A 16,792-nucleotide genomic window follows, 5' to 3' on the forward strand; every position below is an offset into this window, starting at 1 on the left:
TCTGTCACATGGTTTTCAGATGTAGGGTCATTGAGGCTACTCTTCTAAGACATTTTAATATACAATGATTTCATTAAAAGTAAGATTAAGAAGTAGATAATGAAAAAGTACTACTGTACCATGGGCAGCCAGTAAAGCAAAGGTCCTACTGCATAGATGACTATCAGGACAAGAATGCAAGATATTAAACAAGCCACCTGTAAAATACAAGACAGATGAGAAAGAAAGTCTTGAACTTTCTTATTATTCCAAAGTTATAGGAGGAAATAAAATTCTTAGTTCATCTTGATTATAAGAAACCAAATGTTGGTGCATGATTGTTAAATTGCATAGACTACCATTATCTATATTTTGCAGCTGAGGGAACCCAAACATGACAGCTGACAAACTGGTGCAATCAAATTAAGTCAGTGATGAGAGAAAAGCAATTCCACACAAAGAAATAGGACACCATCAACTTTTATCACACATCACGGCAATGACTTTTTTTGTTTAATAGTGAAAGTGACATTTCAATTAAAAGTCCGTTAGCCTGTTGTTGTTCAGCTTGACTCTCCTCATTTCCTAGCAAGATGTTTGAATAATAACTGAATATGCAGCTTAGGGTTTTTCTCCGCTGATGATAAATTTCCACTGAAGCACTTACTCTCTTTGGAGTTCTTTGTTAGGAAGGGTTCTAGTATGAAGCAGTTATATGGGATTATAGGAGCAGTCTCTGCAGTGAAGGAGACTTAATTTCATTAATCCTGAAGAGTCATTAGTATCATATTCCAACCAACTCAACCTGCTGACAAAAGGCAATTCAGAACACCTGACTCCTAGCTTTGCTCCACTTGAGAACCTGATTCTGCATAAGCAAATGAATGCCTTAGTAAAAATGTTTAGCCAAACTGTCAGCCCAATAAAAGAAAGGAGGGCTTTCACAGGACCAAAAAGATGCCCAGAATATCATTATGGAGATAGCAAAGGGAATCAGGATTTCATAGGATGGCTGAAATTTAAAATAAATATATAAACAATCAATCAGTATCAAGGGTTGGCATGGACTCAAAGCAACTGGAGTTCCCAGACATTGCTGGTACCGATGCAGCATAGTACAACCACTTTGAAAGGAGCTTCACAGTTTCTTATGACATTGTGCGTACACTTACATGTGTCCCAGAACTACCTAAGAGAAATGAAAACATATGCCTATGCGAATACCTACACGTAAATATTTATAACAGCTTTATTCATGAACACCAAAAACTGTAACTGGGGACGCCTGGGTGGCTCAGCAGTTGAGCACCTGTCCCTGGCTCAGGGCATGATCTGCGGTCTTGGGATCGAGTCCCACATCGGGCTCCCTGCCTGGAGCCTGCTTTTCCCTCTGCCTACATCTCTGCCTCTCTCTCTCTCTCTCTCTCTCTCTCTCTCTCTCTCTCTCTCCGTGTGTCTTTCATGAATAAATAAATAAAATCTTTTAAAAAAACTGTAACTGAAAAGTCCACCAACTGGTGAACAGGTTAGCAAATTGTGGTACGTCATACAACGCAATACTACTCAGCAATAAAAAAAGAGAAGAGACTATTGATGTATGCAACATTATATATGAAACTCAAAACCATTAAACTGAGTGAAAGTAGACAGTTTCTTTCATATTTAGTGGAACCCATCTCCAGCACTCCCCAGCATATAAAGGGAGGAAAAAAATATCCTTCTGTGGGAAACAAGTCCTTTGGGAACTAAAATCATTCATAAAACATGTCATAGTATACCAAACTGTTTAGGGTGGTCATTTAGGAAGCATTGGTGATATTATATAAGAATTTTTAAACAATAAGATATGTCTGACATTCCACTAGGCTGGTGAAAGCCCAGGGTCAGAGAACAGATCATAGGATTAATTCAGATAGCTCAGTAAGTGAAGTATGTTTGCAGAAAGAAAAGGACACCAAATGCGAAGGTTTATTTCATGACAAAGGATGATGAATGGCATGCACCCCTTCTGTGAGACTCTTCATGCAATATACTTAACAGTGTACTGGAAATAAAATTCTTCATCTTAATTGCAGATGTGAACTTTCGAGAGCTACAGTCTAAACTACTTTGCAAGGGTTTGAGGCACAGGGAGGCAGAGTGACTTGCCCAAGGTCATAGAGCTTGGGAGTTAGAAGGCATATGGATTATGAGTGAAATTGGAATCCATAAAGCCAAATGTATTTTAAGGTACCTGCATATCTTATAATACACTGGAGCTGTTAGAGAAATTACAACCTAACTAAATAATTGTATTTAAAAACAGTAAACTGGGATCCCTGGGTGGCGCAGTGGTTTAGCGCCTGCCTTTGGCCCAGGGCGCGATCCTGGAGACCCGGGATCGAATCCCACATCGGGCTCCCGGTGCATGGAGCCTGCTTCTCCTTCTGCCTGTGTCTCTGCCTCTCTCTCTCTCTCTCTCTCTCTCTGTGACTATCATAAAAAAATAAAAAAATTAAAAAAAATAAAAATAAAATAAAAACAGTAAACTACAACTACCTTTGGGCTTTTCTCTAATATTTAACAGACCTTTTGTTTACATGATGCTTTGGATGTACATCAACAATTGTGCACTCACTGAACTACAATTTGTCAAAAATACGTCAAGAATTAAATGGACAAAAAAAAAAAAAAAGAATTAAATGGACGTTACTTCCAAAGGTAGCAAGCTATGGTGAAAAAGAGTATTTGTTCACGTTTGATGATGAGGCATACACAGAAATAGACCATATGAGCAAATGGCTTAACTCCTTCAAGGCACTTGTCTCATCACTGTTGATGCCTGAGCTCAAAAGTAAGTGCATCTAACTGGACTAGAAATCTTTATTACTCCCCAGGCATGTAAATCAATAATAGTTTCTGCCATCAAAGCTCTCAAAATACTGCCATTCATTGTCTCCACAATTAAGACCCCCAGATCCTGAAATGTAGACCTGGGTTATTTTTTCTTTTAAAGACTTTTTTTATTCATTTGAGAAAGAGAGAACAGGAGGGGGAGTAGCAGAAGGGGAGGGAGAAGCAGACTCCCCACTTGAGCAGGGAGCCTGGTGTTGGGGCTCGATCCCAGGACCCCAGGATCATGACCTGAGCTGAAGGCAGATGTTTTGTGTTTTTTTTTTAAGATTTTATTTATTTATTCACACTAGACACACAGAGAGAGAGAGAAAGAGGCAGAGACACAGGCAAAGGGAGAAGCAGGCTCCACGCAGGGAGCCCGACGTGGGACTTGATCTTGGGTCCCCAGGATCACGCCCTGGCCCGAAGGCGGTGAAGGCAGATCTTTAACCAACTGAGCCACCCAGGCACCCATGAAATATAGATTGGTTAAAAAAAAAAATCTTTGAGATCATGCAGTCCAAGCCATCATTTCATAGATGGCCAACTCAGTCACTATGCAAAGAGTTTTTGAACAGAGATCAGTTATTTGCAGTGCTCTCACAGACTTCTCCAACTTCACGTTTCTGAACACAGTTGAGCTGTATTTTTAAGTATTACCCAAGTTTCTGAATATTTATTATTTGTATATGAAGTGATGCTTTTTCTATATCTCTAGATATATAAGAGAAACACTTTTTACTTTTTTTATTTTCTTAATTTAAATTCAAGTAGCCAACATAAAGTACACACTTAGTTTCAGATGTGGTGTTCAGTGATTTATCAGCTGCATATAGCACCCAGTGCTCATCGCATCATGTGCCCTCCTTCATGCCCATCAAGCAATTACCTCATCGCCCCCCCCACCTCTCCTCCTTCAACCCTCAGTTTGTTCCCTATAGTCTCTCATGGTTTCTCTCCCTCTCTGATGACTTCCTACTCAGTTTTCCTTCCCTTCCTCTATGACTTTCTGTGCTGTTTCTTATATTCCACATATAAGTGAAACCATATCATTGCCTTTCTCTGATTGACTCATTTCACTCAACATAATATCCTCGAGAGAGACATTTTAAAGGCAAGTTGCAACCAAAACAAGAGAGAACCTTGCTCCTTTGAAAGAGAGTGAGAGTGGGAGGAGGGCACACACAGAGAGAGAGAATGAAAGAGAATCTCAAGCAGACTGCGCTAAATGCAGCACCTGATGTAGGGCTCGATCTCATGACCTCGAGATCAGGACCCAAGCCAAAACCAAGAGTTGGATGCTCAACCAACTGGGCCACCCAGGCACCCTCCTTGTTACTCTTTTTCAAACCTCAGAAAACAAACGCCAATTAAGTGCTCTCCTTATATTGTTGGCTTATGTTGTTAGCCAGTAACAAAGTGTTCACACCCTTAGTTAGGCACAAGACAAACACTGTGTAGGTGTTTTGCTATTTTTCAACTCTTTCTATGTTATACTAATTAAAAGGGCTAGACATTTTTTTTAATCTAAAATCTAACTACTCAAATTGAGTTAATTCTGCATAAAGGAGAATGAGATCTACATGTTCTCCCTGTTGCATCATTATATGTATTGTATATGTTGTAGGTTGCTTACAAATATGACTCTGCAGGCATCAGTGTTATGCACACCTACATATACCACTGGAGGAAGGGTGAGACGCCAGCCATTTCCATCCTGAATAGTGGCTAAAGAAGGCAAAGTCAGCCAAGAGCTCACTATATGCACAGGTTGGTGGTAGAAGGGCAAAAGTTGTGGGAAAGGGCAGAAGGCGAGAGAGGATATTGGGTCACGAAGGCTAGATTTAAAAAGCTTTAAAGAAGTCAGGAGCAAGAAGCCAAATTTGGAAGAATAAAAGAATATAGCTTGGCAAATTAGAACCTAGAGGCAATCTCAGTGTTGCAGAAAAACATGCCAGCTGTCATTTCCGGCTGTGACCAAGCTTCGCCTGCAGCAGATGCTGCTTCTCATCCTTCATGGTTCGGTTACGCCTCCCAAACTGCCCGCAGAGCACCAGTGTGTCTACTCTGTTGGAAGCAAAGGGAAGCGAGTAGGCGAGAGGGCCAGGGCATGCTGTGCTCCCTCCCATGATTACCATTCCTCAGAGGGGAGTATGGAAGGAAGATCTGCAAGACTTCTTCGTGCTGTGTGTCTAGGCAGCACCAAGACTTCCTAATTCCTAGATATCCATGCTCAGCATGCCACCTTTTCAGGGAATCACCATAAAAAAGAGTGTCTATGTATGGAGGATAGAAATGGATTGGCCTCCTGGATAACTGGGTGGCTCAGTCGGTTAAGGGTCCGACTCTTGATTTCAGCTCGGGTCATGATCTCAGGGTCCTGGGAGCAAGCCCCGCCTGAGCTGCCCACTCAGCAGAGTCTGCTTGAGATTCTCTCCCTCTCCCTCTGCCTCTCTACACCCCTTTCTCCTGTGTACAAGCTCTCTCTCTCAAATAAATAAATAAGATCTTAAAAAAAAAAAGAAATGTGTTGCCTAAATGTGGAAGAATTTTTAGGTCTTCTAGATTAATTTCCTGGAGATAATTCTAGTTCCTAAAAGAGACAGAGCCATTTAAGGGGTTGTTCTGTGAAGTCTTGTCACACAGAAAACTGGTTTCACAAGTAGCCTATTTAAAGCAAAATTTTTAAGACTTGGCTTGCCCAAGTGCCTTCTTCAAGTCATGTCAATTATCAGTTATACCCACATAACAGTTGCAATGTTAAAGGTCTAAAATGACTACCATGGGAAAGCATCCTCAATTTGGGTATGCACATTAAATCATATTCCTTCTCTGTGCAATTTAATGGGAATTGTTGGACAGATTAGTGACCATCTCGACAAGCAGAACAGCATGAAAATACTCTCCTGCTGAGCTTTGTCTCTCTGAACTTGTGTTTTGTTGGATCTATTTCATCTGAAGTCTAGAATAAAATACCATGCAGAAAATAACTCTGGAAAGTCACTAGAAAAGTTCTGGTGCTCTTATCATTCAAACATGTGGCCCACAGAACAGAGAAAGGTGCCTCGTCATTCCATTAGCCAAACAAATATATGTCCAATTAAAATGAAAAAAAATATATAAGATTTAAAAATAACTACATTTTCTCAATGTACTGTCTCCTTAGACATTCAATCTTTAAAGTTACGAAGATTAATGAGGCAGTTTTATTATTACTAAAATAGTCATTGGAAAAGTAGTAAATGCCTAAAGGAAACTCCAGGTGTGAAACCCCCAGGTGGAAGACATCTCACAGATTCTATTCCAACCTTCTCTTGCCTGTGTGATGGATGAAGATGCTAACCCGTTCAACATCCTCAGCAAGTTGGAGGGGCAACTTGGAATAGAAACTGCCTTACTGCATCCCAATCAAACCAGGATGTTTTACTACTGAATGTTAAACAAAAGGTTCTGGAAAGGTTTTATTACAATAAAATATTTAACAATACTAATAATGCAATCAGTGACAACTGTTAGCATTGAAGGAGTATGTATTGAGTGCTCAGGCTTTGGGCTTAATAAGCACGTATTAACTCATCTAATCTCTATAACAAATACTTGACCAGCCAAGTCTGGTGAGGCTAGAAAGGTCAAGTTATTTGTGTTAAGTCACTCAACTACTAGTCATGGAGCCAGAACACAAGCCCAGACTCTGGAATCCATGCCTTTAGCTACTTACTTTATCTAGCCTGGACATGAAGAGAGGAAATCAAATATACTCCCGCATCGTGAGAAATCAGGTGGAAACTACTATAGAATCCTAGAATTTTATAGATAGAAGTGTCTTCAGAGTCGGGAATGACACTTGAGTACACGATGCATTAAGCATTCGAATTTGGCCCCCAAACATTTGAGAGCACAGTTTGTAAGTGTTCACGCTCGTGCACATGATAAACCTATGCTTGAAGTCACTAGCTTCATAAGAGCCAATCAAAATGTCACATAAAACAAGGGTGAATGACGACATCACATCTTACCTCATGAGTTACCGCAACTACCTCTTGCATTATTATACATTCTGAATTTGTTGCTGCTTCCTCTCTGATCCATGGTACATTCATCAATAATTTTATTAGTTACTTTTATGCTGTATTTGAATTTCCATTTACCTGTATTTCTCTTGCCACTTACCCCCAAGGTCAAGAACCATCTTTTTCAAATTTATTCTTCTATAACCCCCCCACAAAATGACTTAACATGAGGCAGACCCCTAATAAATGTTTGAATCATCACGTAACATGTGTTATAAATACACATTCAACGCCAATGTTATGAACTGTTTTAATAGTGGTTAGCTGTTAATTCCTTACAGTAACATCTGCATACATTTTCTTATATGAAACAGTACTTGAAAAAGTACAAGATTTGAGGTCAATCTACCTGGGTTCAAATTCCTGCTCTGCCACTCACAAGCTCTGTGACTGGGTAAGTTATTTTTACCCTCTTTCCTCAACTCTCTCATGTGGAAACTGAGGATAATAATTATACCTCCTTCAGAGTTGCCTAAAGGGTAAATGAATTTATTTATATAACAAGTATGACATGCAACGCCTGGCACCTAACTCAATATATGCTTCCACCAACACTCCCATTATCATCATCATCATCAAAACAACATCTTTCTTATAAGCATTGTCTGCCTCCTGGTACCCAGCATAATAACTGGTACACAGCAGGTGCTCAACAAATGTTGAACTGATAGAAGTTTCTAAAAATATATAAATGTGCCTTTGACCTAAAATGTGCACAGATGACTTATCACTTGTTTATATACTTGTACATCCCTACTGAAAGAAATTTCCCCATCAAGGACAGATTCTGCATATAGCTGATTTCATTTTACTTAAATGAACACAAATGGAAAATTTTCAAGTTGGTTAATTAGCAAAACACAAAATCAGCATCGCCACTAGAGGGAGCTTGATTCAAAGGTTGCCAACAATAACGGGCCGCGAGTCTGATTCCTGTCTGCTCCCTGAGTCCCTGGGCTTCTGGAAGGATCATTCACAAGAAAGAGAGGGAGAGAGAGAGAGAATGAGATTTTCTCAAAACGAGTTAGAAAACCGTTGAAGAAGTGAAAATACTTTCAGGACTTTAGAAAGAAGCTCAACATCCCCCCTTTCCGAAAAGGAGAGTCACCAGCGGTTCTCTGGTCCATTCTGAACGATGAAGTTACCTGCGTCTTTGCCCCTGTGCTGTACAGGCCAGCAGTCCTTCCCATGGCAGCAGCACTTGGTATGCAGAAGAAAAAGGAAGGAATCACATTGCTGAGGCCATGGGCCAAAAATTCCTACAAGATTGATAATAGGAGAATATATCATTACTTATTCCACAATCAACTTTTGGAGACCACGGGGACATCTTGTCAAAGGATGAGGCTTGTTTGTATTCAATTTCTGTTCTCCGCATTTGTTGTGACTTAAACATTAAAAATAAAGTAGCTAACTTTTTTTTTTTTGAGTGCTTACAACAAAGCCAGAAACTGTTCTAAGCATTTAATGCTCATAACCACCTTGTAGGAAAGTTCCCCACCATACCCACCACTCCACCAATCGTTTCCACAATGCTAAATCTAGCGGTGGTTTCCTACTTCCCTGGGCCTTGGACATAGTTGCTCAGTTCCTTCTCCTTAAAGGTTCCTTCTAAGTCCTTCTAGGACCCCACACCCTCCTGTCTTCCTCCTACTTCCCTGGCCACTACTTCTCAGTTTCCTTTATGGTTCCTCCTCCTCTAACCAATCACAGATATTGGACCACTTTTCTCTCTGATCTTAGTTATCCAGATTATACATTGACAACTCTCAAATTTACATCTGTAGTCTGGGTCAATCTTCTGCACATTACACTCATATGGCCAACCTGCTACTTAGGATCTCCATTTGGACGGCTGACAAGTATCCCAAACTTAACCAAATCATGCTGTTGCTCTTTATGATCCCCAACTGATCTCACATTCTTCCCCACCTTAAATTCCAATTGCTTAGACCAAAGAATTAGAGATATTTTTGACTCCTTTCCCTTTTCCCAGATGGCACCCACATCCAATCCGAATCTGTCTACTTCTCATCTCTTGCATTGCTACAACCCCGTCCCAGGCATCAAATATCACCTGGATTATTGCAAAAGCCTCCTAATGTTTTCCTGCTTCTGCTGTTGCCAGTAAACAAAACAGATAAATATCCCCACCCTCAGAGAGCTGGCACTCTAGTGAGGGAATGCTGACAGTAAGCAAGATTAACACAAAAAGCAAAGCAGAGAAGGGAGTGGAAAAATCTGGAGTTTAGGATTTCAGTTTACCAAGGAAGGCCTCCCTGAGAAGGGAACATTTGAACAAAAGAGGCATGCAGATATCTGAAGGGATGAAGTTCCTAGCAAAGGGAGCGGCAGGTACAAATGTCCTGACCAGATATATGATTAATGGGTCCAAGGAAAAGGTAGGCATAAGTGTGATTAAAACAGAGTATAAAGGGAAACGGATAAAGGGAAATGGATCAGGGAGGAAAGTGATGGTGGCAGGTCATGGAGGGCCCTGTAAGCCTTGGAAAAGAGGCATTTCACCTGCAAACCCTGCTACTGGGAGCGTTTGGGATGAGGAAAAACATGGTCTGTGTTGTATACCATTGCACCCCTTGTTCCTAGGCCACTACCCAGTACTTGGTAGAGCTCAATACACATCCATTAAATGAATAAATCTGTTTTTTTACAGACGACAAAACTGGGGCACAGAAAAACTAAGGGCACCTGGAGTCAGAGTGAGATTTTAGACACGGGTAATACGCCATCCCACAGCTGCCTCTGCAGACCTATGCAGGAATGTACGGCCATAAGGCTTGAAAGAAGAGACTAGCAGAAGTAGATTTAGAAATATGATCAGTAAAATTTTCATTGTTTGGTATTCTCAGAATAACCCCTTGTGCCCTTTAGTTTTTACTAGCAAGAATAAGTAATGGTGTTATTTTTACTTTGAAATCCATGATTTTTAAAAGTCAGCATGCAATGATAATATATGTAAATTCTATCCTAAAATCAAAAAGGACATCAAGATGTCTCTCTCCCTAGGAGGGAAAAAAATGTATATTATCAACCAACCCATGAAGGCTAGGTTTTTCAGCTGTGTATGAATGCTTTAGAGATTTTTATTCTGTTCTACCCATTCTTGCTATACACTTAGGAAATTATATTTTTCAGAAGTTCAACATGCCCAGGATCTGGGAGTGCACGAGGACCATGATACAACAGCCCTTGGACAGGGGCTGGGGCCTACTCCACCTGGTTGTCATCAACTGAGTATTTGTATTTTTTGGCAGATCCTTGAGCAAGAGCCAGGGAGGCCACATAGCCGACGAGTGCCACTCCAAAAGCTTCAGTGATTACTGCAGAGAGGACATTCATGGGGGGAGCTCGAGGTGGAGGGATTCTGTGGAAAGAAAGACCATACTGAAGTCATCAACTTCCCTGTAATTTCTGTAACAACTTGCAAATGAATTCAACTGCGGTAATGGCTATGAAGTTCACACAGAAAAAGTGAAACACTCTTGTGAAAACCAAGCAGCCTTGCTCTTAGATGCCCTTTGTTTTCTATATTACTTAGCAGAAAAATCACAAGGATCGTCGCCAAAGCGACGGCTCCATGCATCCATTGGCATTTGCGCCCAGGGAATTTAGGTTACACTAGAGAAACTCTGACTCAACAAAAACTTCCTGTATCGGAACAAAAACAAATCTGGAGTGTTCTTGCATTCTAACCTTTCCAAATATTTAATTGGCAAAGCGTTAAAGACTATATTTCCCACTCGGAGTACTACAGTGTTGTATGCAAACAATGGTTTGCTGTGAGCTACAATCTTGAGCTAATCCCTAAATTTGCCATTGAGTTCATCATCTTAATTATGTTTTTAACTCAATCCTTTCATGGTACACTTAACTATGTATCACATATGTCAAGAAAAACATGTTTAAAAAATTCCACCTACCCTCTGTTGCAAAATATAGCTCCCCAGTTGTAAAGAAGCGTTTGAAATATTTTTTTCAACTAACACCCAGCCACTGTCTCCTTGTCTTTTGAAAACCACTTCAGCCAAGGTATCATTGTTTACTTATCCCTGATGATGCTTTGGAGGACTTACTTCTCCTCCAAAAAACAAATGAAAAAATCCCTCTGGGAAAAAAGTAGAAGAAAAAAAGGAAGATAAATCATGTTGACTTAATATCTTGCAAGAAAGTGGAACATTCAGCCCTCTCAATTAGCTGTTGCATTTAATTGTCCACAGGACCCCACACCGAGCGCCATTCATGCACTCCATTGTGGACAAAAGTTTTAAGAAAGTTTAGGTAATGCATCTAAATCACAAAGTGAATGGTAGAGCTGGGGTTCACTATCTCTTTTCAATGCCACACTCTTTCAATGGTTCCTTCAGAGAATGGGTCTGGAAAGGCCACTCAAAGGAGAATTAAAGCATGTTGGAGAGAGGCATGATCTCTTTTACCCACTTAGAAAAGTTTATACCCAAAAGAAATTGATTTGTAACATTACAGGCCCTAAGGTACCTCAATGTGAGTCTGCCCTTTCATTGTATAAGAACTTCCGCTTCATAAAAATTGACCTTACTTAATTATTAATAACAATGAGCTGACTTAGAAAGAAATAATAATTTTACTTTTGAGGTGGAAAAGTGGAGAACCTTGCAGAAAACCCAAGTTGACTCAAATAATCACCATTAGCCTGCATCTACATAAAGGCTAAAGACAGGATTTATTTTTAATTATCTTTTTAACCCTGGGAATTTTTCTACGGTTCCTCCATTTTAATGTAATTAGAAAGCAAAATTTGGGACTGGAAGATAAAAGTATATAGGACTAAACAACTGTTAACTTTGCCCATATTTATAAATATTGGTGAATATACAGCCCATTAAGAGGGAATAACCCTATGGCACCTTTCTCTTCCCTAAGATGTCTTTGTGTTCTTTCAGGCTATATTTGGCTCAATCTTTTGCCCTTTTAGGGTGAACATTTCTTGTTAACCTTCCTCTTAGTGTCCAGGAGAAGACTGTAAGAAACCATATCCTGTTCTCTACTCCCACCCTCTCTCACCATTATACACCACCCAGGCCTATGGGGTTTCTATTTCAGATGATGCTTGTGTGCTTTTACTATGTTTTAAGTGAAATAAAAATAGTCATAAGAATATGTGAGTGGAATAGGGAACAATAAATCCCAGAGCATGACAATAATTTAGAAATTCAAACCTTCTGTTTTTCCCCAAATAATATCTTTGTAAATAACTTCCAAATCTTTTACCTGAAGCAACACTGTATAAAATCATTACCAACTTCCCTACTAACAGGCAGTTTAAGAAGTTACTCTTTCTTCATATGTGTATTATTTGTCTCTATCATTTTCAAATAGAAGTTAATTAGAATTTTATCCAATAGAGGACCTTTGAAAAAAATGAAATTCATAGCCGCCTACCCCAAGTCCTTTCTTCCATCAAAAACAAACAAACAAAAAAGAAAGAAAAAGACATTACCCTTTTGGAATATGGCCAAGTACTTCTAATCCATATGTGATTTCCATATTGGTACAGTAACAAGCAAATGATGCAGCAATAATCTGTATTCCATTTGAAAAAAAGAGAAAAAGAAGATTATTAACTAGCCTCTCAAACATCTTGAAACTATTTCTAAATGTAAACATTGTTCATGTGCCCATGATTGTCAAGAGTAAAGCTGCACAGACATTTAAAAATTAAGAAAATTTTAAAAATTAAAAAAAATGCCTCTGAAACTTGAGAGCACTTGATTTGCAGTCTCAAAAATCAAATGGCATCCCAATAACATGGCTATCCTTCTCGATGTGTCAATCCAATTATGACTGATTTTGAAGGGGCACAAAACAGAATATGGGAATGCACGTATGTGTGTACAGATACCACAAACAACCTAAATAGTTGTCTTTCCAGACATGAAGGAATGCTTTATAACACAGCACGATTTCCCTCCCTGACACCAGCTTTTCAAGAGTTCGAGTTATTGCATTAATACACCTATATAGGTTAGTAACCAATGATGATTTACAGTTTCCTTAAATAATTTTGAATTTTGAGCTTTTACGATTTCTTAAAGTAAAATACACTAGTTAGTAACATGCTGGATTGACTGTTTTTAAAATTACCTCTGTGGAGTCTCAGGTGCCCTACACTCTGTTATGTGACCTATGATAAGCAAGGTCAGGTATTCTCTGCCTGTATACATAATCACGTTGGAAAATGTATGTTCAGAACCCAGTTCAGTCTGTTATCCTAGCCATGCCACTCTCCATGTTTTCCAGCCACTTTCACATTCTCTTTTCATTCTTCTGATAATTTTAGTAGGTACTAGAAATTTCGCATGGCTATGGCATCAGTTTGGTATTAGTTTGGAACTACTTCTACACTATACGTTATTGTTAAAAAGAGACATACCGATTTTCTATTTAAAGTACAAATTTGCCATATGAATGGCCAGAAAAAAGGTAGAACAAAATTACACTAGCAAATTAAGACACATTTAACAATTGATGACCAATAATATTATTTTATAGGGAGTTTTCCTATCTGTGTATTTCTGTTCTCTGTGATGATATTTAACTGAATTTCTGGAGGGTTTTCAAACATCAAATAGACTTAAAAAGCAAAGCAGCCTTCAGAATTTTCTTTAAAAAGGCAACAAAACTATACAGGTTATACTGTTAACTTAATAAATAATGGGTTACAATAGTATTTTCTGATGAAGATAGTTGTAGTTAAAAATTCAGGCTATTAGGTTAGAATCAGGAGTATTAACATACTCAAAAATTACCAAGATGATTAAAAATTTTAATTGCAAATAATTTCCATGAGATATTTACATCAGGTCAGAAAATACTGTGAGCTCTAAAAGAAAATATACAATAGCCACAAAATATTGGTTCCTTATTGAAAACGGAAGAAAACATAATGTTCATTAATACCTATAGCCAATATTAAAATTAAGTACTCTAAGCCACTGAACTGGCTTTAGAATAAGACAATGTCTTATTTCCACACTGTATTTCTTTGACACTTCCTTTATCAGCTGAGTCATTGGTCCCTCTTCAACATTATTTTAATATTATATGTGTGTCTAGGGCCAGCACTGGATCCCCTGTTGTCCAGGTCCAGGCAGGCCCAGTGCTTTAGAGGGCTCTAATCTGGCCCTCCTCCAAGTAGCTCTGCTCATAAAATGAGAGCTTTATGGGGTAATGGGATGTGCCCAACTCACCCATACTCATCTTTCTGGACCATACCTTGGACACTCAGGAATCTACGATTTCCTACTCAAATGGCCCCAAGCTTTCTGGTCAGTTCATCCTCCCAGTGTGGCCCATGAAAAGGCCACAGGATGGTTTTGGTGATGGAAGGGTGGGGTGGGGATATGTTTGGAGCTTGGATACTGACACAGGACTAGCCACACATATACATATGAATCCCCTTGTTAGTGGGCCAGAGGTGGAGTAGGAAGAGAAGGGGCAGGCCAAGGAGCTGGCTCTCCCAACGCTGCCTCATTCTGACAGAACTCAAAGGGGTGACCTTTCAAGGTAATCATTAGGATGTTTTAGTCAAAATAGGAAAATAGAACCTGCTTTTGTTTTTTTTTTGATTTTTAGTTTTTGGGGGTTTTGTTCGTTTTGTTTTGGGATTTTTTTAGAGACAGAGAGAACTCAAGTAAGGGAGGGGGGGAGGGTAGAGGGAGAGGGAGAGAGAGAATCTTAGGGAGGATCCACACCCTGCGCAGAGCCCGATGCAAGGCTTGGTCACACAACCTGAGATCATGACCTGAGTTGAAATCAAGAGTCAAACACCTGGGCAGCCCGGGTGGCTCAGCGGTTTAATGCCTGCCTACAGCCCAGGGCGTGATCCTGCAGACCCGGGATTGAGTCCCACGTCGGGCTTCCTACATGGAGCCTGCTTCTCCCTCTGCCTGTGTCTCTGCCTCTCTCTATCTGTGTCTCTCATGAATAAATAAATAAGGTCTTAAAAAAAAAAAAGAGTCAAACACCTAACTGCTTAACCAACTGAACCCACCAGCCACCCTAGAACTGTGTTTTATTTAACATCTTGATCTATAATTTTTAAGTATTGTGACCTGCATTCATATTTTTACCTTGGATCTTGCAAATGTTGGGGGCAACTTTATGTAAGAAATACCTCTTCTTTTTTTATAAGGATAAAGGATAATTCTTACTATTTTTGCATTAAATAAGTAATTTTTTTATTACCAGCTCAAGGGCCTTGTTACCTAAGGTTGTTTTTAATTTTCAGTTTCATGCAACTTATATAGCAAAGCTTCCCGAGATATAATAAGATTTCTTAATACCTATGGGACTTTGGAACAAAATGGTGTGGGTCACAGTGGTTGCTGTGAAAACTACTAAAAATCAGAGTACCTTCCACTTTTATGGACTATTTGAAATACACACAATTACACACTCATTATATAGATCACATATGTTACATGGATCTCCATAAGTTATCAGGAGTATGGAATCATCCATGGCCTAGCTATGGAGAGAGGCCATCCATCTTAGTTCTACAAAAACAAGTCATAGTCCTCAGACAGTTTCCAATATGCTGGCCTTATACATTTATGTAAACCTGTATCATTTCAGCAATATGAATGATTATGCGAAGAGGTAAAATTATTTAGACACCACTTGTTCTGTACCTGTGAAACACACAGACCATTAAAAAACCAAAGCCAATTAATGACAAGTTCATAGACTGTGGTTGTGTTAACATTACATTTTCAACTTAATGCTTTGTTTAATTAAGAGTTCCCATTAGAGGCTCTTAAAATTTCAAAATGTGTTTTTTAATGCATAATCCATAAACCTTAATGCAAAGTATAATTCACTGCTTTGCCAGGTATAGCAACAAAAAGTATCTTAGAGAACCAGCCTTGGCCACTGAAAATCTTGAATATCCTTTCAATAAAGCAAAATTAGGTCCGTAAAAAAAGTGTTAATAACTCTACCTATCATTAATGGACATTTGTCAACTGATAACACTTGTATGGATATCATATAGATGCTACATCAATAGCATGTGATATCACTTTTTATTGCTTCAGGGAGAATCATTCCAGAAATCTTTTGAGTCTCACCCTTAGAAATATCTCCTTATTTAAAATCTTAAGCTATATGTTCTATTATTTATGTAAAAAAACTTACAAGCATATGAGAAATGCTGTGTAAATTGAAAACACGTGTGCCTCCTTTTTAAAATTATTGACTCAAAATGTTTCCTGTTCTTACATTAATGTATAGCCACGCAAAATTAGCCTTCCTTTAATGAGAGACAGGAATAGCTGTGGGTTACTGCAGACAATATAGTGAGCCTCGGCAGGTTACCCCAACCACTGGCAAGCATTGTAAGGCACAATGCTAAATATTGATTTCATACTTACCAAAACTAAATCGACAGGAAGAACAACTTTAATTTTCCTTTTAAACTGTTCATTCAGCTCTTTAACCAGAACAAGCACCACGATGCTCAGCAAGGATAACAGCAGGGCTTCCAGTCGGACAGATTTGATGTTTTCAAAGACATATGCATAGATCTACAGTAATGAGAAAACATATAAACAAAACGCAGGGTCATCCACAACATACCAACACCAAAATCTGGCTCCAAATGAACTCAGTGATGTTTCGCAAAAATACGTTAAGAGGTGGGGAGTGGAAAGGTGGGGCATAAAGTATGGTCAGTGCTGGTGCAGAGCAAGCTACAATTCATTTGCATGTACAAAACTGCTTTGTCCTTAATTCTTCCACTAAACTCAGTGTTCACTCCTTCCTACATAAGGACACTGCTTGAGAGAATGACTTCTGGGTCCTTCAAAGGG

The 16,792-nt window shown here is 39.1% G+C and overlaps 1 protein-coding gene across 2 annotated transcripts in view; it reads right to left on the bottom strand.

The window, feature by feature from the left end:
* The window catches only part of SLC26A7 (solute carrier family 26 member 7), a 120,016-nt gene that overhangs the window by 42,646 nt on the left and 60,578 nt on the right, over positions 1-16,792 (bottom strand). For both annotated transcript variants that reach the window (XR_005990016.1, XM_041769662.1), the window contains exons 6-10: positions 16,355-16,507; positions 12,421-12,503; positions 10,161-10,308; positions 8,069-8,182; positions 120-197 (exon numbers count right to left, since the gene is read on the bottom strand). Coding sequence is in view for 1 of the 2 variants with exons in the window: in XM_041769662.1 (XP_041625596.1) it covers positions 120-197; positions 8,069-8,182; positions 10,161-10,308; positions 12,421-12,503; positions 16,355-16,507 (576 nt within the window). In the remaining variant the exon portion in view is untranslated. The remainder of the gene's footprint in view (positions 1-119; positions 198-8,068; positions 8,183-10,160; positions 10,309-12,420; positions 12,504-16,354; positions 16,508-16,792) is intronic.

The sequence above is a fragment of the Vulpes lagopus genome, chromosome 9, assembly GCF_018345385.1.
Source record: "Vulpes lagopus strain Blue_001 chromosome 9, ASM1834538v1, whole genome shotgun sequence".
In the NCBI taxonomy this organism is placed as follows: Eukaryota; Metazoa; Chordata; class Mammalia; order Carnivora; family Canidae; genus Vulpes; species Vulpes lagopus.